Genomic DNA, 23,987 nt, shown 5'->3' on the forward strand with positions numbered 1-23,987 from the left:
CAAAATGACTAATATGGTAATGTTTTTTCATAATTGTACATGTATAACCCGTATCTGATTGCTTACTGCCTTAGGAAGCAGAGAGGGAGGGATAAGGAGCTGGAGAGGAAGACAGTAATGCTTATGGAAAACTAAGCAACTGTACAAAAAGGTCACTGAATTGTTCCTACTCTGACACTATTAGGCATATATCCCAAGAATGCCAGTGGCAAAGGATAGGTCATATATAAACAAAGTAATCATAGAACCCTTGTAATTCCCCCCCCCCCATTAAACTATGGAAACAAAACGGATTTCCACTGATTGGATGAAAATCTTTCTATCTTCACTTTAACCTCTAGCACTCTCAAGTAGCCAATACTTCTGATTTTAAAATGGAATTTCTCTTTGAACAAACTGGCATATGACTTAAGAAATGAAAAGGAATTCAGGAAAACTTGTGTCAAGTGATGCCAAATGAAGAGCTAAGAGTACATACACAATAACTACAACAGTGTAAACTAACATTAAAAAGTGGTGGTAGAACTTTGAATATCAATTTCCTTCTCAATAAAGAAGTGGGGACCACTGATATGGTTGGCTTTTTAAAAAATGCTTTTCTTTACAAAGAAGGGTTCCACTGAGGAAACTAAGGGGGAAATGAATGTGGTATAAACAAAAGGAAATCAACTTTTAACAAATACACTTTGGTTCAAAATAAGGATGAAAATTTAAAGCTAGGGTTGACCTCCTTATCAAAGAACTTAATCCAAATATATCACAATTTTACACTACCTACTTAGGGGTGGGGAGATGGGGAGGGGACAGAAGACACTTAGACAACCTTGGACTCAGTCCTAGATTTCATGAGATCACAATTCCCCAGATAACATTCCCAGAGCAAACATATTCCGTGCAGGTGTTTCAAAATTCTTCAATAGACTGGTTTTTTTGTTTGCTTCTATTATTACTAGCCTGTTTCATCCAACTTACTTTGTTCAGATCATTCCTTCGGAATTTAAGTTCTTACTCTATTATCTTAAAAGGTCTCTTGATTAACTCACAAGAAAGGTGTGATGCATTCATTCTTCCATAAAAAAATTTACTTTCTTTCTGAATGAAATTATTCCTTCAATGAAGGACTAAAGACTGAACCTGTCACTTTCATGGCATAAGGAATTGCTAGATGATGAAACTCCATCTACCAATGTAGGTTGGCAACCCTCTTTCTAGGGATGGAAGAATATTTATGCAAATTCTTCAAGGAAAAAAACCTTAAATATGGGCCACCAAATATGGGTCACCTTAGTTTTAGTATACAATGAAGAGGACCATTTTGGTCCCATCTATTTCTGTCTATATAATCATACAGACCTCCTAGCTTCACTACTCCTAAAGGATAAATGAGGCTGCTACAGTTTGTTTCCCATAAGGGAAAGATAACTAATAATTTACTTGACAACTTCTATCTGTTTTAAAAGCTAGTCTTCTAAGGAAAGCCCAATAAACGGCAAAGTCCCATATGAATTACAATTCAATTCTATGATCCTCAAACATCTGCCATCTAACAAATAAGAAAATTTATATTTGATATCAATATTGGGAAAACTAAAAATCTTTGAACGAGGAAGCTCACCGATATATTTTTGCTACAAACGGGACTCTCAAACTTGAAATATAATGTTCCAAATTCAAAAAGCAACAGACCAACACCCTGCCACTTACCACTTTCTGAACAAATTATTCAATAAAGTTCTAAACATATGGTGGGAGATACCATCACTACCTATTTCTTTTGTTTTGGCTGAAGAAAGTTTAAAAAATTCTAAAACCCTACATAAATTCAGTCTATCCTACACCGTTCACACAGATGGCCTAAACCAGAACCTAAGAAAAGCTAGTTCTTCAGAGTTGTTGTAAGGATCAAATGATTTGTGTCTAGCACACAATAAGTACTAAATAAATGTTAGCTATTATGTATTTCTATTACTGTTATTTTGAACCTATGATTTCTTGACTAACTTCATAAGAGGGTTTATGACAATACTTTTAGATTGTAGAACAATCTGTCGGTGTTAAATATTATGCTTTAAAAAATTTCTATTGTAACCTTTAAAAAGTACAAATTTGTAAATTAATATGCTGTCAATCAACAATAACTATTTTTACTATATTAATTCTTACACCCTGAAAACCAAAAACTGGAATCAGAAAGCAACAACGCAAACTGAACATAATTCTATAATGAATTTTACTTCAAGTTCAACCTTACTGTAGTAAGTCTTTAATAAGTGACATCTTAGAAGTTTAAAATTGGAGACGTAATAGTTTTTCTAGCAAATATCCACACACATTCATAGAAAAAGCACTGGAATGATGGTTAGAGGATAATCCAAGGGAAAATCGTTAAGAAAATATCTTTTAGTTTTAGTATCCACCAGTAATATATTTCTATGTATGAAGACTTACTTCCCTCTGAATTTAACTTTTTTTTTTTTAATTACTACACATAATAAGGATTGTTTCAATCTTTTCAAGGACTCTCCTAGGAAATGAAATGCCTGAGACAGTAGTTTTTTCCAAGTCATTCCTCCCATTCTTTCACCCACCTGGCTAGTACTGTGCATGGTAACAACGTGATACCTATTCAGAAGGTATTACATTTAATATTTATTCTGGCAAGAAGAATATGGCAGCAGTCTCTGCATCAGTAAGGTATTAGTATATTCCATTAACAATTATTAAGTGATTTAGAACATTTTCTTTTCTTGTTATTTTTAGATTTTTTTTTAAATGAAAGCAACCTTTAAGATTTTGGAAAAATGGGGCAGCTAGGTGGCGCAGTGGATAAAGCACCAGCCCTGGAGTTAGGAGTACCTGAATTCAAATCCTGCCTCAGACACTTAACACTTACTAGCTGTGTGATCCTGGCCAAGTCATTTAACCAATTGCCTCACTTTAAAAAAAAAAATATTTTGGAAAAATAAATCATAAATCAATTCCAATGAAGCTTTTAAAGGGTTAAAAAAAGAAAATTTTCCTCATTAACTAGTGCCAATTATATGACAAGATTTTACTATAGAATGACCGTCATGCTGATAGTCCTTTAAAAACCAAGCTTCTCTCCTTATTACTCCAATTTGTTTATAGAAATATATTTTTTTCTGGAGGGGGTGAGGCAATTGTGGTTAAGTGACTTGCCCAGGGTCACACAGCTATTAGGTGTCAAGTGCCTGAGGCAGGATTTGAACTCAGGTCCTCCTGAATTCAGGGCCAGTGCTCTATCCACTGCACCACCTAGCTGCCCCCTAGAAATATTTTTAAAGAATTAAAGAGGACATCAAACACAAAAACAAATGACTATAAATCAAAATAGTTTTTGTGATAACAAAGAACTGAAAAAGTAGATTCATTAGATGCACTGATTAGGGAATGGCTTAAAAAACTTATTTGCTACATACAATGAAAAATTATTGTGCAATAAGAGTAACTGATGAATTGAAAGAAACTTGAGATTTGTAAGACTGATGTAAATAAGCAGAAGCAAAAACAATATACATAATGATAACACTGTCAATAAAAAAGATGAAGTTGATTAGTAACTGATAAACCCCCAAAATTCCCTTAGATAAGGAAGCATACTTTCCTGATGGCAGAGAAGCAGGGAATAATCAGAATATTTTAGAGTCAGACAAGCTAACACAAGGGAAAATTCAGTCAGGGACAGGAAAGGTTGAAATGGCAGTTATAAAGAAAAAAATGGCTGAATCAAAAATATGGGGTTTTAAATTTAAAAATGAATTTAAAATCATTCAAAAAGCACTTAAAATAATCTTTCTATATACTAGGCTGGTTGCCTGCCTTCAAGGAGCTTGACAACATTTGCATGGGGGGAGAGTAGGGGTGGAACTAAGACTTGAAAGAAGGAATGGATTTTATGCAGCCGAAGAAGTATAGCTTGAGGAACAGCTAATTCAAAGGCACAGAGATGGAAAACAAAGGGGGCATGACATCAGGTCAAGCCAAGAAGCATTTATTAGAGACTGCTAAATCCTGGGCTTACAAAGAAAAGGCAAAAAACAGTCCCCAATCTCCAAAAGCTGACAGTCTGATGGGAGTGAAAACAGTAAAGAAACTGTGTGGCTAGATGGTGCAGTGGACATCACTAGCCCTGAATTCAGGAGGCCCTGAGTTCAAATCCAGCCTCAGACACTTGACACTAGCTGTGTGACCCTGGACAAGTCACTTAACCCTCACTGCTCCACCAAAAACAAAACAAAAGAAAGAAAGAAGGAAAGAAGAAAACTGTATAAACAAGATGCAGGAAAAATTGGAAATAATCTCAGAGGGGAAGGACTGGGAAAGGCTTCTTGTAGAAGGTGTGAATTTAGCTGTAACTTAAAAGAAGACAGGTGGCATAGATGAGGAGGGAAAGAATTCTAAGCTTGGGGGACAGTCAGTAAAATGCCCACATTTGAGAGATGGAGTGTGCCAGAACAGCAAGGCAGCCAATATCAATCACTGGATCACAGAGTATTGGGGATGAATGGACAAGGTGGAAAGGTAGGAATGGTCCTCATTATGGAGCTTTTTAAAAGAAGGTAAGGGAACCAATGGGATTTGAGTATGGGGGAGTGGTGTTTGACATGGTCAGACTTGTGCTTTATAAAGATAAATTTGACTGATTGGAGGATGGACTGGAGTGGAAAAAAGGGGATACAAAAGATGTTACAATGGTGGAAATGACAGGACCTGACAACTGATCAGATATGGGGAGATGGGGTTAAGAGTGAAGGTTTGGGGCAGCTAGGTGGCGCAGTGGATAGAGCACTGGCCCTGGAGTCAAGAGTACCTGAGTTCAAATCTGTCCTCAGACACTTAACACTTACTAGCTGTGTGACCTTAGGCAAGTCACTTAACCCTCATTGCCCCACCAAAAAAAAAAAAAAAAAGAGAGTGAAGGTTCATAGATAACATCTGATTTTGAGGCCGGATGACTGGGAAGTTGGTGGTACCCTTGACAGAAGAATGGAAGATTTGGAGCAAAAGATTGTGTTGTTTTAGACATGCTAAATTTAAGATGTGTATGAGATATCTAGTTCAAAGTGTGTACAATAATAGGCAGTTGGTGATTTGAGAGAGAGAGAGAGAGAGAGAGAGAGAGAGAGAGAGAGAGAGAGAGAGGTTAAGACTGGACAAATGGGGGGCAGCTAGATGGCGCAGTGGTTAAAGCACCGGCCCTGGATTCAGGAGTACCTGAGTTCAAATCCGGCCTCAGACACTTGACACTTACTAGCTGTGTGACTCTGGGCAAGTCACTTAACCCCCATTGCCAAAAAAAAAAAAAAAAAAAGACTGGACAAATGGATCTGACAACCATCCATTTAGGTGAAGGTGAATCCATGGGACCCGATGGTATCATCAAGCAATATAATAATAAAGAGAGAAGATGCCCAGGACAGAGACCTGCAGAACACTCAAGGTTAGCAGGTGTGACATGGATGAAGAATTTATATCCCAGAAGAATTTATATCCCAGATAGGAGTTTATATTAGAGCCCAGAAATAACAGGAAATCACTAGAGATTTAATTGGGGTAGGTAGGTGATGAAGTAGATAAGAGTGCCAGGCCTGGAATCAGGAGTACTCATTTTCCCAATTTCAAATCTTGCCTCAGACAGCAGTAACTTGTGATAAAATAATGGGATTTAGCAGATACTCAAAGGCCCACCTGGAGATTAATCTAAACTGATTGAATTAAGTGAGAGTGATTGACTTTGCTGATTAGCCTACTTCAGGTTAACTAGATTGTAAGCACACCTGGCTAGCCCTTAAGAAGGTATTGTTCTCAGAAGCTAAAGACTTTGAATTTAATTTGAGACCACCTTCAAGTCCAGTGAACCAATGGATTTGGATGACGCCTACCAATCCAGTTTGAAGCAGTGTATAAGGACCGCCTCTACTCCAGACCTATAAAAATTTTCCAAATTTCAGTCAGACATGACTGAAACAACCGAACAACAAAGAGACTGAGTGGTGGAGAGTGATTTGGTCAAACATGAGCAAGCATATGAAGGATGGTTTGGAAAAGGGAGAAAATCTGAGGTAGGGAGATTAATTAGGATGCTACTGCAATAATCTAGGCAAGAGAGGTAAAAGCCCTGAACTAGAGTTGTTAACTGTGAGTGGAAAGAAGAGGAAGTTTAGATGTTATTATGAAAATAGTAACAAGATTTGGTATAAAGGGTGAAGGTGAGGGGTTGAGGTGGACAATGAGGTTAATGTTTTTTTAAAAGTAATGAAAAAAGCTGATACAAAATCTTAAAACTAAGGATTAACCTAAAATAAATAGGTTCCCCAAATCCAATTGGTGAGTAAATATCAACCATGACCTGGAATCACTTTTCCTCTTTCAAGAATTATTCAGCCAGCACACCTATTCCAATATTCATTATTAAAAACTGCCAACAAATGTACCAACTATATATAATGAGGTGGACAAATATCCACTAAGAATTATTATTAAACTGGCAATTTAATTTGTCAAAGCTAGGAAAATAATTCAAGAATGAATTTATTCAAGAACCTGGATCTCAATCTTTCTTAGCTACAAACAAAAATAGTGAACAATAACTTTCTAGAGTGAAGTTTGGGCTTTCAGTAATTTTAAGTTACTCAAATTAATAAATTTCCAAACTGGTACTAAACTTCAAAGTTCATATACCAGTTGCATCACAATTTCACTAGAGTTTGATCCTAAGAATAAAAACCTTAGTAAAAACTACTTTCCCATTCTTTTCAGATTTTATTGATTTTTATACATCAATCTTTCCCCAAGAACTCCCCCTCCCCCAAGAATCCTTCTTCCTTGTTACAAAGAAAAAAGTTAAGCAAAAGCAACCGTATCTCACAGCACATGCAAAGATTCTGTACCATTTCTCTGTGGAAAGTTTATTTCATCATCAGCCCTTCGGAACCAATCCCAATCTTTATGTAGTGCCTTTTAGAAGTGCACACACACAAAAATATTACAAGGGTTAACATCCTGTAATAAGAGTTAATAATGGGGCAGCTAGGTGGTGGAGTGGATAAAGCACTGGCCTTGGATTCAGGAGTACCTGAGTTCAAATCCAGCCTCAGACACTTGACACTTACTAGCTGTGTGACCCTGGGCAAGTCACTTAACCCCCATTGTCCTGCAAAAATAAAGAAAATTTTTTTTTAAAGGAGTTAATAATAAAGTCCATAGGGAGACTAATATAAAAATGTGAACTGTCATAATTAAAACAAAGCCAGTCTTCATGGACATACAATTTTACCTTAAATCTTTCTTAAATCAATATATAATGAGAAATAGATTACATTATAAACATTCACAAACTTCTGAATACATACCCACACCACTGAACATTAATTGAACAAAGGTAAATATGGGACCATCACACCTATTGTTTACTTTTTTTTTTTGGCCATGGGCCAAACCAGCCAACAGCAAGGTGTAAAAGAGAAAAAGATGGAGAAACAGAAAGACGCAAAGAGACACACATGCAGAGAGGGCAACATACAAGAGATAGTCAGATATAGAGGCAGAGCAGCACCTAGGGAGTTAGGTTCTTGCTCAAATTCAAACAATTAGGACAAAAGGATCCTCCCCCTTTCTCTGGACCCCAGTTTCTTCATCTTTAAAAAAAAAAAAGTGGGGGGGAGTGGCCTTAAGACCAGTAAGACAGGTAAGATCCCTATTCAGCTCTAAAATTTTGTGTTTATAATACATATCATGTATTATACATATGCATACAACATAAACTATATAAACAAATATATATGTGCACACGCGCGCGCGCGCACACACACACACACACACACACACTTCAAGGGCTCTAGGCATATACAATTACCATTGTATACAAGAGCCCAGACCAAGAAAATAAGTCTTAGGACTAGACAAGTGATATTTTTAACATTTTCTTGTCACTATTTTTTTTCCAATTAAAAGAACACAGACACACCATTTCTAGCTTTCCAACATTTGGCAGTTGTAAAATAGCCCAACCAAGAACTGAAAGTTTGAGACTAGCAGTCACTTTTGAATGAAAAATCCTGGTACCAAACAACTGATACCCTTTCTTGCTCTGAAATCCTTCAATTCCTTTAGAAAATTCAGAAAACAGAAGACCTGGTAATTTTGACACAAGGACATTAATTTAAATATATATATAAACTTATTTCAAAAGATATATTTCTTAAGCTTCTGTTAAGGAAATGTTTTATTTAACAAACTCGATAAGCATTTAGCAAGCATTTATTAAGCATTTACTTATAGGCCAGGTACTGTTCTAGGTGCTGAGAAGGCAAATCCACTGTTGCTGCTCTCCATGAGCTTCCATTCTACTCAGACTACAAAAAGGGATCTAACAAGCTTCTGAAATTTGAAGCTTTGTGGAGCAAAACATCAATTTGGTTTTCAAAGTTGCAAATGTCTATCCACATTTATCCTCATCTTCCTGAACATTTTCTTAACGTTTTTAAAAGACACTTTTTCAAGCACCTTAAAAAGGTTACTGTACCTATGTTAAGGTAAAACTGCTCTTGCAATCAATTATAATTAAATACCATATATGTGTTGCTGTAATAAAGATGGAAAAGGGACTGTGTAAACCAGTGGCATCAAACTCAAATAGAAACTGGGGACACTAAATCATATAAGGATCTTTAGGGGCCACATATTGACTTAGGGAAAAAAATCACATTATTAATATGATGTATATTCTATTTTATTTTTATTTATTTTATTAATTACTCCCCCATTTGGAACTCAAGAATGTTTGATGCCTCTGGTCTACACCAAAGTTTAAAAGCAGTTTATAGTTACAAGCACTTTTAAGGCCAATTGGTAAAACTGAAAAGTAAAGCTTAGGTAATGAGTCAGATACAATAATCAGTCCTTTATCTATTGGCCCCAATGAGGCCAATCTTAGGAAATGCCATATTACATGCAAATGTACCTCACAATTATTTTTCTTGACAAAACCCAACATTGTAATTATATAGCCAAGCTTGACCCCTAAGAAAAGGTGGGAAAAAACCCAACACATTTCCCCTTCCTTTATCGCAAAGATGGTAAACTATTGGTGTGGTATATAGCAAACACTGTCAGACTTAGCTGATGTGGTTAATTTTGCTGAACTGCTCCCCTTCTCCCCCCCATATTCTTTATTCCAAGAAATGGCTTGCTTCTGAAGAGGGAAAGGAAGAGGGATATATTTGAAGATTAATGTAAAAACAAGCTACCAATTAAAAAGTTTTGATGAAAACAGAAGTAAAACTTAAAGTGACTTTGCCCAAGGTGACATAGTTAAGTGACTAAATCTGGATCTGAACCTAGGACCTATCCCAAATTCAATGTTTCTTCTATTGCACTGTACCTTCCTCTTGTGGTCCAGCTCCTTGACTTACTTCAATTTACTCAGACTTTTATACTGCAATTTGATTACTGGCAATAACAAATGACACCTCTAGAGTTTATAGATGTCTCCACAGTCCCAGGAAGGTAGTAATAAGAGCAAAAATTGGAACCCAAGTCTTCAAACTTCAAATCCAGGGTTTCTTCTAGTGGCTCCTCTAAAAATACCCCCACAGTATTAGTTTGAAGTGCCCTGTAGTTGTCTTCAAGTTAAAGTTTTCATTAATTATTTTTAAAGCCTCAAACAAATAGGCATTCAAGGAGTCTGCTTAGAATATTACCAAGTATAAAAATGCCATTTAAATTTCCTTTTACTTTCTAACAAAAATTAAATCCAAAACCATTTCAAAAGCATCAGTACACACAAACTGAAGAACCACTAATACCAGAAATGGAAATTTATTTTTGCACCTTACAGAAAAGCATAATCCAGTAGGAAAGAGCACTGAAATTGAAGTCATATTATAATCAGGATCAAAAGACACCTTGGAAACGACTATATACCTATACTCCTTAATTTTACTGGTGAGGAACCTAAAGCCAGGAGAGGCTAAAGTGACTCAAAGGTCACCCAAGCTAAATGGCAAAGAGTTTTGAACCCAAGCCCTTGGGCAAAAGAATTGCCCTATCTGCTTCCTATGTGACCTGTAACCTCTCTGTGTCCTTCCTAATCTATGAAATGAGGAGTTTGGACTAGATGCCATCAATCTTTCCACTCTAAATATACAGTATGATCCTACTCCTCAAATTACACATTTGCTAAATCATTTGTAAAGTCAGTATCGTGAACATGTACTTCCTATGCTTTTCTAATACACATATACAAGGTACAACCTGGATTACTAGGTAAGGCAGACATTTTTCTCCCCTAAAGGTTCAAATTCCAATGCCACAACCAACTAACTCATGTACCCCCTTCCATCATCCCTGTAATTTTGAGCTGAAGAAAAAGGCTTCCCCTACCTATAAAACCACTAGAGAAAGCACCGAAACCTGCATGAGCATGCACACATGGCAAATGACTATTAGTGGCCCATGTATTTACAATTCTAAACCCTTTTTAAAAATCTCAATTATGCTTTAATGTAGTCCTTAACAGGGCAAGTGCTATAGGGTGGCTTTAACCCATTGATAGCCCACAAATCTAAGATGTTACTGACCTGCTGATTTAGTTATGTTTCATCTTTTAAGTTATTTGAAATTGTTTTTCTATCCACTGTTCAACACCTAAGCACAAAGTTTCACAACAAAGCACATTTCAATATGTAAAGAAAATTAAAGATAGTGAAAACTATTTTAAAAACAAAAATAGGAGGTACAAAGTCCAAAGCATGAAGATTAAACATACAGTTTAGTTGCCAAATGCACTGAGAAACTAGAAGTGACTTTACAGCTGTCTAAATAACCACAAAATATTAAAACATTTTTGTTCAATATAAATTACATCTGATGTGGAATTCCTTCTTCCTCCAACATATCTCATTTGCTTGCGTAGAACCATTTATACTTCATTTAAGCCAGCTGGTGTTTCAATTTAAAAGTATGCATCAAATGTCTGATATACAATCTATATTCCTGTAAACCCCATAGCTATCCAGAAGTTGCAATTCCCAATTAGTGGCAAATTTCTAACTGATATAAGTTTTTTTTTTTTAAAGTGAGGCAATTGGGGTTAAGTGACTCACTCAGGGTCACACAGCTAGTAAGTATTAAGTGTCTGAGGCCGGATTTGAACCCAGGTACTCTTGACTCCAGGGCCAATGCTCTATCTACTGCGCCACCTAGCTGCCCCATGATAAGTTTTTATAAAAGAATTTTTTTTTTCTTGCAGGGCAATGAGGGTTAAGTGACTTGCCCAGCATCACACAGCTATTAAGTGTCAAATGTCTGAGGTCCAACTTGAACTCAGGTCCTCCTGAAACCAGGGCCGGTGCTTTATCAGCTGCACCACCTAGCTGCCCCCAACCAATCCATGTTGAACTTCTAAGGCAACTAACACTTAAAATCGGAACAATAGTAACAATCATGTCTCTTAAGAGTCTTACTAAGACTTTCTCCATTGGACCTCACATGACACTATTTTGCAACAAATACTTTTCTGTAATATTATTATACATTACAATTATCTTCACATATTCACCTACCCACTGTAAGTACCATTGTGTAAGAATTCTTATCTAAACTTTGTATCTCCTCCAACATCTAAACACAACGTTCTGTATATGAAAGTTTAATGAATGCTGAATGATCAAAAATCCACAACCAGACTCATAACTCTACTGAAGCCAGAAGGAACCTTGGAGATCTAGTGGCTAGCCCAACCCCTTCCTTTTACAGAGAAAGGAATTGAGACCCTGCCATTTTTACTTTTATTTTTTTGCCCTAGGTCACAGAGGTAATGGTAATAAGCTGGCAAGGATGCAATTCAAACTCAGGTCTTCTGATTCTAAGTCCAGTAATACTCTCTTCTCTTCCACCCCTCAATCCTGAATTCTAGCCTTGGTTTTGCCATTAACTATATACCCTCAATTTTCTTATCTGTAAAATGAGGTTGAACCGAGTTTATATTCAAGGTCTCTTCGAGCTCCAAAGTTTCACAACTCCCCAATGATTTTATATGTCTAGTACAGTTATTAGGAAAATAAACATTTTAATGTGATACCAAAATAGATTGGTATCCACAGTGATGTACATTTAATTACTATCTCTTTTTCTTTTTACTTGCTCTTGTTCAGTCCTGTCTCTTTGTGACCCCATTTGGAGTTTTCTTGGCAAAAATACTGGGAATGGGTTGCAATTTCCTTCTCTAGCTCATTTGACAGATGAGGAACTAAGGCAAACAAAGTGAAGTGATTTGCCTAGGGTCACACAGCTAGTTAAGTATCTGAGGCCAGTTTTGAACTCAGGAAGATGAATCTTCCTGACTCCAGGCCCAGCATTCTATCCACTGCACCACCTAACTGCCCCTTTTACTTATCACATATTATTCTTTGTTCTAAAACTGTTGCAAGATACTGTATGACTTTGCATGTCACTAAGCACTTTTCATCTATGAAAATCAAATGAAAATATGAAAAGTGCTTTGCAAACCTTAATGTGCTACAAATTTAGCTTTTTAAATAGAAAGTTTTAAAACTATCTCTGTTCTTGAAAATTTTAGTGATAACCCTTAAGCTAAGTGGAAGGTTATTAAAATACTCATGTGCCAAATTCTAACACTCTATTATAGTATCCCAGTAAATTGCAAAACCAAGATTGAGTATCACTATACTAACTAAGCCTTAAGAGAAAGAAAACCTATACCATGATGAGAGCACTTAAGAAGCTGTTGGCAACTCTTGGCAATAGAACAAGTTACTAAGACTAGAGTGAATTACTTCCTGAGATACTTCCAGGTGGACGAGCTTTAACATAGGCCTACTTAAGTCCTTTTTGTCTCAAGATTCTGTTAAATTACACAACTAGTAGGAACCACTCCTGGATTTTTTAATCTTTTCTTGTAAAATACAAAGGTAACAGGGCAGCGCACTATAGTTCCCATAATCAGGAAAAGAGAACTGAAGAGTAACATGTGAAAACAGACAACTAAAACTTGATATTTATATTCTAATTATTCAAGCTGTAAAGTGTATTCTAGTCCCTTCCAATGTCAAAGTAGTGAAAAAAAGAACCAAGCCACCAACTGCAGTTACTGTAGTTTCCTTTAATGTTTTGCCTTCTTTTAGTAAACTATTACTTCTTATACATGGTTGTTTTCACATTGTCTTCCCCACGTTAGACTGTAAACTCCCTGAGAGCAGGATTTTCCTTTGCATAGGAGTTAGCTTTTACCTTCACTTAACACAGTATCTGGTACACAGTAGGAATTTTAAATAAATGCTTATTGACTGACAGACTTCTCAACCCAACATGTAACTTCTTTTAAGGAATACTTACAACACTCAAACATTTCTTAGATGAAGAATTACACTCTAAAGAAAAGGAAACATTGTTTTCTATGCACCTAACACATTGTTTTTGTCATTAAACTTGAAAAGGACCGGCTTTTCAATAGATGGTGTGTAATGCTGATGCTCTCACTATGACAGTATTACAAAAGCTATGTAAGTACACACCTAATAAATACGCCTGAATGTGCACAACCCTAAATTATAGTAGGAAGCTGTTCAAAACTATGGTAATACACAGAATCTTGCTAATTATGTATCTAAAATTAACTTAAGTATAATTTATAAAACTTATAACAATATCTCAACCCATTTTACTTCAAGATAGGTATTTCAGATGGCTTGTATAATGTGATCTAGTTAACTGATCACTTTAAGAAGAAAAAAAAATCTAAAGCATCTAAGATATTTAGTTCAAATTTCAAAATTTAAGGGGCATTCTGACCAAACTCTACAAGTAGATGTCAACAAGAACCATTTCAGAAATACTAAGTATGTAAAAACAGTAAGTTGGATCCATCTAACTAAATCAATCCAATTTTGTGAACAGATTCTAACACTTGCTAAGTTTTAAAATTAGCATTCTCTTCATCATAAAATAATTCTGAATTAAGTTCTAAGGAAAAGAAAGTTATAGATCCAGCAGGTCAATTGACCATGTCTGATATCATTCACCATTATAAAATTTAGACTTTAGAGAGAGAAATAAGTACACACTTAACTTCCAAATGTTTTCCCTTTGACACTGGAATTTATTGAATTAACCACATCTATTTTTCAAACGTACTTACATTAATTATGTAGTAAGCACAGATTCTTCCAGTCAGTTTTGAATTTACACTCTCATTAAAAATGTTAAACTGTAAAAGATATATCTATTTTTTAAACTGCAAGCATATTCCTTACTATAAAAGACCAACGTATCTGGATGACATCTTTTTTATAAAAGTTATAGCCATAAATCCAGGATCACTATTCTTCCACAGAAAGCAAAAATAATTCAGGTAAAATATTTTGCAAACATTGTTGAAACAAAATCCATTAATACTCTACAGCCAAAAACTACTTGTGTATGAATTTCAAATACTGGAAAGTAAAAATGGTGGAAAGTGGGGAATTTTGGATCCTCTATGAATTTAAGGCTATCCTTAAAATATCTTAAATAATGCAATCAATCTTAAAATTAAGAAAATTAAAATAAGGGGAAAGAATTAGGACAGCCAACTAAGAATGGAAGATAACACATTTAGAAGAGCACCAGGCCTCCCAAAAGGTTTCTAAATTGGCAATAATTGGACATTTAGTTAACCCTCCTATAAAAAGGTTTTGTGACCATTCCTCAGTCACCAAACCAGTCATTTATAGTAAATGCTTTATCAAAGGCCAATACACAAAACCTCTGCTATAGCAAGCTACATACAAAGGAAGGAAGTCGATTTACACCTTAGTCCCACAAAAGCCTATTCGGTGAGTGTGCCAAGGGAACTGGAGCTTTTAAAGTACACACAAGAAGGGGGTATAGGAATGGGGCACACACAAAGCAGCCAAAAAGCATTCCACCCCACCCCCCACCCTCCGTCACTTTCAGTTGTTTCGAAACCAAACACGAAAATATCCTGAGGCGCTTGAGGTTGATTCCTTTCTTACTCAACACTCCGGGTGCATTCCCCAACACCTTTTGGCCAGATAAGGGTTTTCCTCATCCAAGTGATTAATTACCCAACTTAAAGCTAATATTTTACATACAAATATGTTCTCCAGAAAAACTCTGGGGTGGCAAAGGTGTTAAGGTTTGGTTTAATCTTTCAGTGCCCTCAAAGAGCATTGTCTTTGTTGCTGAACCTGCCTAATAAGAAATAGACTTCGACTCAGCTGAATCGGCGTTTCGGTGGGTGATTGAAGCCAGGCCCGCCTAGCTCCCTAGGGACATCTACCCCTGGCCCTCACCCCCACCCCACAAAAACTGACCGGGTGCGAGCAAGAGGTGCTGCCTCCAGGGCTCGGGCCAGTCACCCACCGTCAATAGCGGCAAGAAATCGACCCGGAGCGGGGGTGGGGGGACGTTCCAAAGGGTTCTCTTGCTCCCTTAGGTTGGAGGTTAAGTGGACCCTCGGGGAGTCGTTTCCGCCGAGGCAGTTTCTACAATACTTCTTCACCTCGATTCCTGTCCCCCGCCCTAAGAAGCCCGATCTCCCCCTTCCCACTCTTCCCACGGCCCCTCTTCGTCTCTCCCTAGAAACCCCCACGCACTGCCCCCCCCCAGCGATTTCTATTGTGTCTCGGTCTCCAGGACACCGAATTAAAACAAGCTAGGCTCTCCCTTCCCCCCATCCCACGACCCTAAATACCCTACCATAAAGCATGGGACTTTATACAAGGCTGGGAGGAGAACAAGACACCCCCACCCCCACCCCCGCCATTGCCTTCCTTCGGTCGCATCCCCTCCCCCAGCCGGCCAGCAAGTAGAATGGAAGCTCTCTGTGGGCCTGCGCGATTCGCCAGCCGACGCCGTGTCCCCGAGCCTCGCTCAGCACACAGCAGGCGCCCAATGTTTGCCGCATAAGACGGGAATGGGTGGGAGCTGTCCTGTACTCCCTCTACCCCCACCCCCACCCCATCCCCTGTGCTCGGGGGCCTGGGACCCACCTGTAGTGAGGCGAGAGGAGACCTCGCCGAAGGGGGACGGCTCCATCCGGAGGTATTTCTGCGGCGAGGCGGCGGTGGCCGAGAAGGAGGCGGCGGTGGAGGCTGCCGACGACGACGGGGAGGCGGCGGCCGAGGCGGGCGCCGACAATGGCGCACATCGCCGCCGCTTGGGAGACGCCGGGCTCAGCAGCGGGTCGAAATCCAGAGTCCTTTTCAAAGTGGCTCCGCACGCCATGACCGGGGCCGAGATGGAGCCAGGCGCTGGAGAGCTGGGGAGGGGAGCCGGCGACCCCCTAGGGCCGGGCGCCGGAGAGGGGCAGCCGCCGCCGACTACGCCGCCGCCGCCTCGGCGGGAGCAGCACTGGCTGCGCGGACCGGCGCTGGGCGGGCGGGCGGGAGGGGAGGGGGACCGGGGTGACGAGAGCCGGCGGCGTCTGGGGGGGCTCGCGCTGGGGGCCTTCCTTCCTGCCTGCCTTCCTTCCTCCTCAGCTCCCGCTCTCTCGGGAGCCTCCGACCCCGGTCCCCGCCCCGGCTCGAGTCTTTCCGCCGGGCTCAGTGGGCCCTCCTTTTAGCCAGTCAGTGCTCCTTCGGGCCCCACGAAGTCTGAAGCCGGGACGCGACTTTCGCCGGGTAGGGCCGGTCTGGGGTGCGGTGGGGCTAGGACAAACGCCGGAGGAATGGCTAGGAGGAGGCGGCAGCGACGTCGGCGGCAGCGACGGCAGTGGCAACTGAAGGAAAGGCTTGTCTAACCGCTTCCCTTTTCCCCCCGCCCCCCTATAAGACTTCTCCCCACCAGCCGCCAGCCCCAATATGGCGTCAAAAACAACGCCGCCGATTCAAATCCTGCGGCAGCAGGGCGCGTGCGCACGGAGGCGGGTTTCTCGAGGGACTCTTGGGAAATGTAGTCTCCCTCCGCCAGGGAAAAAGGGCGGAAAAGGCAGTTGGGAGGGGGATTCGGAACTACGAATCCCACCTTGCAGTGCGCGAGAGCCCAACTTCCGGGATGGAATTTAAATCCCCTTCTTTACTCGTTGATTTTGAAAAAGTGAGGAAGAGAAAGGGAAAGAGTTGGAAAAGAAAGAGGCAGTTTAGAAAGGTATTGGAAATTGAGAAAAGGAGATAGTTGGCGCTTGGTAAATGCTTGCTGGAATAAAGGAGTAGGTGGAGGCCCGTTTTTGTACGGAGATACTAAATGCTTAGACACACAGTTGGCCCTCTGGTCTCACAGCTGTCTTTTATCTCTGTGAAATAGAAAATTACTAGAGCTGAGAGGGCAAACAAAAGCCTTATTGTATCAGACTAGAATGTTGATTATTGAATTTAGGAAGTGGGATTACACTAAGAAAAATGTGAAGAATTATGAAAACAAAATGATGATTGCCTTTCTCCGGTAGCTTCTTTCATCGAAGTGCCTTATAAATTCTACAAAACCTTTGATGAAAACCAAACTAATGGCTCACGTACCCTTTGGTTTCCCAGAGGAGTTTAAACAACGTACAAACACAAAAGTTTTTATGGTAGCTGAAAATTCTAGATAAGATTTCTGTGTTACCCTTATAGGATGTTTTTTTTTTTATTCCTTATGAAAGATACATGTATTCCAAACGATTAGTCTTAATACCAAGCCTATGTAACAGCTACTGGAACAAGTATAGATAAGGAGATAGAGGACGCAAAGAAGTCTTTTAAAAAGACATACAAACTTTCAAATAGCAAAGAGAGGAATAAACACAACAATCCTTACGTATTTAGTTCCTTGCACTAAGAAAAAAATGTATTTTAAACAAACTATCATCATGCCATGGATACTATCTCATGAACCAGGTTAATATAATTTTATTTGTTGAATCAAGTATCTTTTTCTGATAATTAAATATTAAAGACCTTAGTTCAAAACGCATTTTATTATGATGCTTTCCCTTTGTTTTTGTGTCCTGTAGATAGCAAGAGCATTTTACAATGGTTACAAAGGTTTTACAGTTATTTTTGCTCTGAGCAGTAACTGATCAGTGATGTCTTAAGCATCATAGATAGGGCAGCTAGGTGGTGCAGTGGAAAGAGCACAGGCCCTGGAGTCAGAAGTACCTGAGTTCAAATCTGGCCTCAGACACTTAACACTTACTAGCTGTGTGACCCTGGGCAAGTCACTTAACCCCAATTGCCTCACTAAAAAAAAAAAAAAGCATCATAGATAAAAGTGACAATTTACGAATGAATCCGTGTTTGCACTTACACTTTGCCAAATACTGTGTAAACAAACCCTAGAGGAGCTAATTGGAGGAAACATTACATATTATGAGAGCTGGTTGTTTCAGTTTGGGAAATCTCAGAGATTGTAAGCCAAACCAGTAAAAGTATTGACAAGTCCTTTCTTAGGCAATGGTGGTGTTGATTTGATTACAGTTCTCAGAGCAAGAGAGAGAAAATGTGTGTGGAGGTCGCAGAGTGCAAAGCCTGAAGTCAGGGGCAGTGTAAATGGCCAGGGAAAGAATGCGTTCGCAAGACATTTAGAGCTGAGTTGCTTAGTTTCTGGGTCTCTAGAGGTAGGATTTGGAAGATAGAGCAGCAGCAAGAGTGGATATCACCAAGGTGGTGAAGCAGTTGCCTCCAACTTGGTCTTTCTTCATCCATTCTTTCCCTAATCCAATCCATCAAGCACTTAGTGCCAAATTGATAACCCATTTCAATCAATCAACAAACATTTATTAGGAGCCTGATGTTGTGACTAAGTTTATGTAGACAACTAAGCTATGTTATCTTTTATTTCAAATATTTCTATGTTTTAAAACAATAACAAAACACCAGTCTTGGACAGAGTAAAATCAAATGCTTGACTATGTCATAAACAATGTTAAAGTTTATGATGTAAAATGTGACTTCTAAGTAGTCTGTGAGATCAACAAGCTGTGAACATTATAGCCTAGCAATCAGCAATCAAGATTTTAACAGTGCCTGTGGTTACTCTGTGTGTGTGTGTGTGTGTGTGTGTGTGTGTGTGTGTGTGAACTTTCTAAGTACTAGAGGTACAAGTTCAAAAGTAAGATAGTCCCTCTCTTCAAGGAACTAAAAAATGATTTTTCAAATAAGAACAAAAATAGCATCACCTTTGGAAGATAGTATATTGTCACCACAATAAAATTTATGTTATTAATATAAAGGATATTTTCATGTTAAAATAGGATATGGTATCATCTCTAAAATGAGGATTTTTGAAATAATTTCTAAGGTTTCTTTCAGTTCTGAGACTATGAATTTATGAATTCAAGATTTACTTATTGAAGATTGAATCTGAAATCCACTTGCTCATCATTTCTTATAGTATAACAGTATTCCATTATATTCATATACCAAGTTGAAGTTTAGAAAGTGGAGATGACTAAGGTTGCAAACAAGAGCACATTGAGGGGTTGGTCTTGATCTTAGACCAGAAAAACTTGGAAAGACTTACATGAACTGATACAAAGTGTGAAGTAAGCAGAACCAGGAGATTATTATACATAGTAACAGCAATATTGTAAGATGAGGGGGCAGCTAGGTAGCTCAGTGGATAAAGCACCGGCCCTGGATTCAGGAGGACCTGAGTTCAAATCCAGCCTCAGACACTTGACACTTACTATCTGTGTGACCCTGGGCAAGTCACTTAACCCTCATTGCCACAAACAAACAAAAAATATTGTAAGATGAACAACTATGAATAACTTAGCTCTTCTCAGCAATACAGTGATCCAAGACAATTCCAAAGGACTCATGATGGAAGATGCTATCCACATCCAGAAAAAGAATGATGGAGTCTTAATACAAATCCAAGCATAATATTTTCACTTTATTTTTTTATGAGTTTTTTTTTTCCTTTTGGTCTGTTCTTTCACAACATGTCTAATATGGAAATGTTTTATATGATTGCACATATATAACCCATATATCAAATTGCTTACCATTTTAGGGAAGGGAAGGAGAAAATTTGGAAATAAAAAAATTTAATATTTAAAATTGCCTTTGCATATAATTGAAAAAAATAAAATATTTTTAAAGTTGAGGCTTTCCCCCCAGGACAATGAGAGTTAAGTGACTTGCCCATGGTCACACAGCTAGTAAGTGTCAAGTGTCTGAGGCTGGATTTGAACTCAGGTCCTCCTGAATCCAGAGCTGGTGCTTTATCCACTGTGCCACCTAGCTGCCCAAAAATAAAAATTTTTTTTAAAAATTTAAATAAACTTCAACTTCTCCCTATTTACTGGTTAATTCTGAAATGCCTACAGACAAGTATCTCCTCATCTTTAAAAAAAACCATCACCAGGGAAAAGAACTGGAAACTATTGAAGCAATTGATGGTACCTATCAATTGGAGATGGCTAAAGAAATTAAGGCATATGAATGTAATAGAATGCTTTGGGTCCATAAGATATAATGAAAGAGATGTTTTCATAGACACTTGGGAAGATTTGTTTGAATCAATATGGAATAAAGTGAGCAGAACCATGAGAACAATTTATATAATAACACTGTGGTTTAAAATTTAAGAACTCTGTCAGAGAAACCTAGAAGGACTTACATGAACTGATGCTGACCGAAAGGAGCACATTGTACACAGTAACAGCAACATTGTGTGATGAACAGTGATGATAGACTTAGCTCTTCTCAGCAGTGCAACCATCCAAAACAGTTTCAAAGAACTCATGACAGAAAATGTTCTCCACATCCAGAAAAAAGAACTGTGGATTATGAATGCAGATTGAACCATACTGTTTCTGCTCTGGGGCTGGGTTTTTTTCCTTTCTTTTTTGAGGTTTTTCCCTTTTGCTCTGACTCTTTCACAAGATGACTAATGCAGAACTATATTTAATGTGATTGTACCTATAACCTATATCGGACTGCTTTCTGTCTTGGGGAGGAGGGAGGGAAGGGAGGGTGAGAGAAAAATTTGAAACTAAAAATCCTATGAAAACAAATGTTGAAAAAAATTGAAAACTATCCTTATATGTAACTGGAAAATAATAAAATACTTTTGTTTATTAAAAAAAAGTAGTAGTAACCTTTAAGTCTTCATCTCCTCTAATTCTTCATGTGTTTCTTGAGGTCAGGGAATATATTTCACTTAACTTTGTTGTCCCAACAGGACCTGGCCAAAAGATTTTATGCATGCTCTCTGTTCAACTATCACTGGACTAAAAGTTAGAGGAGTAGATTCAAGACTCAATTCTACCATTTACTAGTTAGGTGACCTACCTAATCTCAGAGCCTTAGTTTCTTTGTATATAAAATCAGGATGATAACAATTTTCTATCTACCTGCTATCAAGATAAAATGGATTATGCATGTAAAATACTTTAACTGTAAAATGCATTATAAAAATAAAATACTATTTAGTTAATGAAAAAATAAAATTTAAGAACTCTGATCAATGCAATGAGCAACCATGAATTCAGAAAACTGATGATGAAGCATGCTACTCACCTTCTGATAGAGGGGATTGATTCACAATGCAAAATAGGAATTTGTTTTGCTTAACTATACATAGTTCTTATAAGAATCTCCCCCCACTACCACCAAAGAAGGTAGGTGGGTAAGGTAGAAAAGAGAGAAAATAGATTGCTCTTAATTGGGAAAAAAAATTTTTAACTTTCTAGACTCTTACCATATCCTTAACCTATCATCCTATAATCTCTCGTCCCTTTATTATTCAAACTCATAGGGGAAAAAAAAGTTTATATGCCTCACTCCCAGTTCCCCTTCTTTTACTTGGCCTTTTAACACTTTGCAATTTGGCTTTTGACCTCATCACTAAACTGAAACTTTTCTCTCTAACTAATAATGATTTCTTCAATTGCTTCATGTTTTTTTTTTTTTAAGTCATCCTTCATGACCTCTCTTTCTGCATTTCTCCTTTCTGGGTTTTCATGACACTACTCTCCTGCTTCTCCTACCTAATTGCTCCTTCTCAGTCTCTTTTGATGGCTTATTATCCATGTCTTGCTTCCTAACTCTGGGTGTTCCCCAAGGCTCTGTTTGGAGCCTCCTTCTTCTTCTCTCTACATTCCCTCTCATTGTGACCTCATCACTTCCCATGGGTTTAATTATCATCTTTATGCAGACTGCTCACAGATCTATATATCTAACCCCAATTTCTCCCTTGAGCTTTAGTTCCAAATCACCAGTTGCCTACTGGATATTTGAAACTGGATGCCCCAAAGCCATTTCAAATTCCGCATAGCTGGAAGAGAACTCTATCTCCCTCCCCCCCCCCCAACTCTTACAAATTTTACCATTTGTATTGAAAGTACCACCATCCTTCCAATTTCCTGGATTCATTACATTAGCATTATACTTGACTTCTCACTCTTTGTCACTCCATCCAGTCAGTTACCAAATCTTGTCAATTCTACCTCAATAACATTTCTCTCACATTTGACCCCTTCTCTGTACTCACTTAATTACTGCCTTGGTTCCGACTTTCATCACCTTTCACCAAGATTATTGTCCCTGCCTGATCTTTCCCCTCTCTAGTCTGTTTTCTATACCACTGTTAGAATGATTTTCCTTAAGTTCAGATTTGACCATCCCATTCCCCATAAAATTCAGTGGCTCCCCATTGCCTCTAGAATTAAATTAAAATTTTGTTTAGCTTATAAGTAGTATGTGTAAATACAGCATGTTATATAGCAGGTAATTGACAACCTGACTCCAACCTATCTTTCCAGCCTCATTGTACATTACTACCTTTTTACACACAGTGATCCAGTCAAACTGGTCTTTTCTTTGCTCCTCATCACAACACTCCATCTATTATCTTCATGCTTTTGCATTGGCTATCTCCCATGCTTGGAATTCAGTCTTTCATCACCTTTATGTCATAGGCTCTCTCTCTTCCCAACAAATCTTTTACCAGAAGTTCTTAAGTATCATGAACTTAAAAAAAAAAAGTATCATGAACTTAAAAAAAGGTTCATAACTGTATTTTTTTTTTTTGGCAGGGCAATGAGGGCTAAGTAACTTGCCCAGGGTCACACTGCTAGTAAGTGTCAAATGTCTGAGGTCAGATTTTGAACTCAGGTCCTCCTGAATCCAGGGCCAGTGCTTTATCCACTGTGCCACCTAGCTGCTCCCATAACTGTATTTTAACATAATTATTATTTCCCTTTGTAATATCATTTATGTCATGAACTTAAAAACATTACTCTGAGAAAGGAATCATAAGTTTTACCTGACTTCCAAAGTAATCTATGACACAAAGACTGAGAGTTAAGAATAACTATTCTAAATTGAAACTTTTCCTGTGCTGCCAGTATCCTCTCTCCCAGTATGTAGTATTTATATTTAGTCTTTGCATACTTATATATGTACAGGGTGTCCCAAAAGTCTCAGTGCAATAACTCAATTCTGTTCCTACACTGAGACTTTTGGGACACCTTGTTTTTGTTATCTTCCCAACTAGAATTTAAGCTCCTTGAGAGTAATTATTTTTATCTTTTGTATTTGTTATTGAATGACTAGCACATAAAAGATACCCAATAAAAGTGCTTGTTAATTGATTTATTTGATCAAATAGAAGGGCAGTGGCCTTGGAATCAATAAGATGGGATTTAAGCCTTGACTTTGATACATACTAGCTTGGTGACCAAAGGCTACCTCTCAGTACCTTAGTGGACTCTTTTAAGTTAGAGTGTAGAGTTTATCACCTTATAGTGGAAGGAGTCTCCACACCAGAAGTTTTTCCACTCTTCAGAGTGATGAGTTCATAGGATCAGACTAAAAGGAAAAAATAATTGGACCTTAGGTAGTCTGTATGGTAGAACACATTCTAGTAGAAGATGGCATAGAGGCGCTGCCCCTCCTATTGGCAAAACTTTACTTCTGTTTCTCCTATATATCTCAACATGTGTCTACCAAAATAGTAACCCAGTTGGGATGGAACCAATTGGAAAAAAAATTCTCAGACAGTGTTGTAATGATTGG

General features: G+C 38.2%; 1 protein-coding gene across 1 annotated transcript in view; it reads right to left on the minus strand.

Moving 5' to 3' along the window:
• AKIRIN2 (akirin 2) overlaps window positions 1-16,412 on the minus strand; it is a 31,194-nt gene extending 14,782 nt beyond the window's left edge. The window contains exon 1 of the mRNA XM_044002217.1: window positions 16,035-16,412. Coding sequence (XP_043858152.1) covers window positions 16,035-16,269 — 235 coding nt within the window. The 5' untranslated portion in view covers window positions 16,270-16,412. The remainder of the gene's footprint in view (window positions 1-16,034) is intronic.
• Window positions 16,413-23,987: the final 7,575 nt, after the last annotated feature.

The sequence above is a fragment of the Dromiciops gliroides genome, chromosome 4 (assembly GCF_019393635.1).
Source record: "Dromiciops gliroides isolate mDroGli1 chromosome 4, mDroGli1.pri, whole genome shotgun sequence".
Classification (NCBI taxonomy): domain Eukaryota; kingdom Metazoa; phylum Chordata; class Mammalia; order Microbiotheria; family Microbiotheriidae; genus Dromiciops; species Dromiciops gliroides.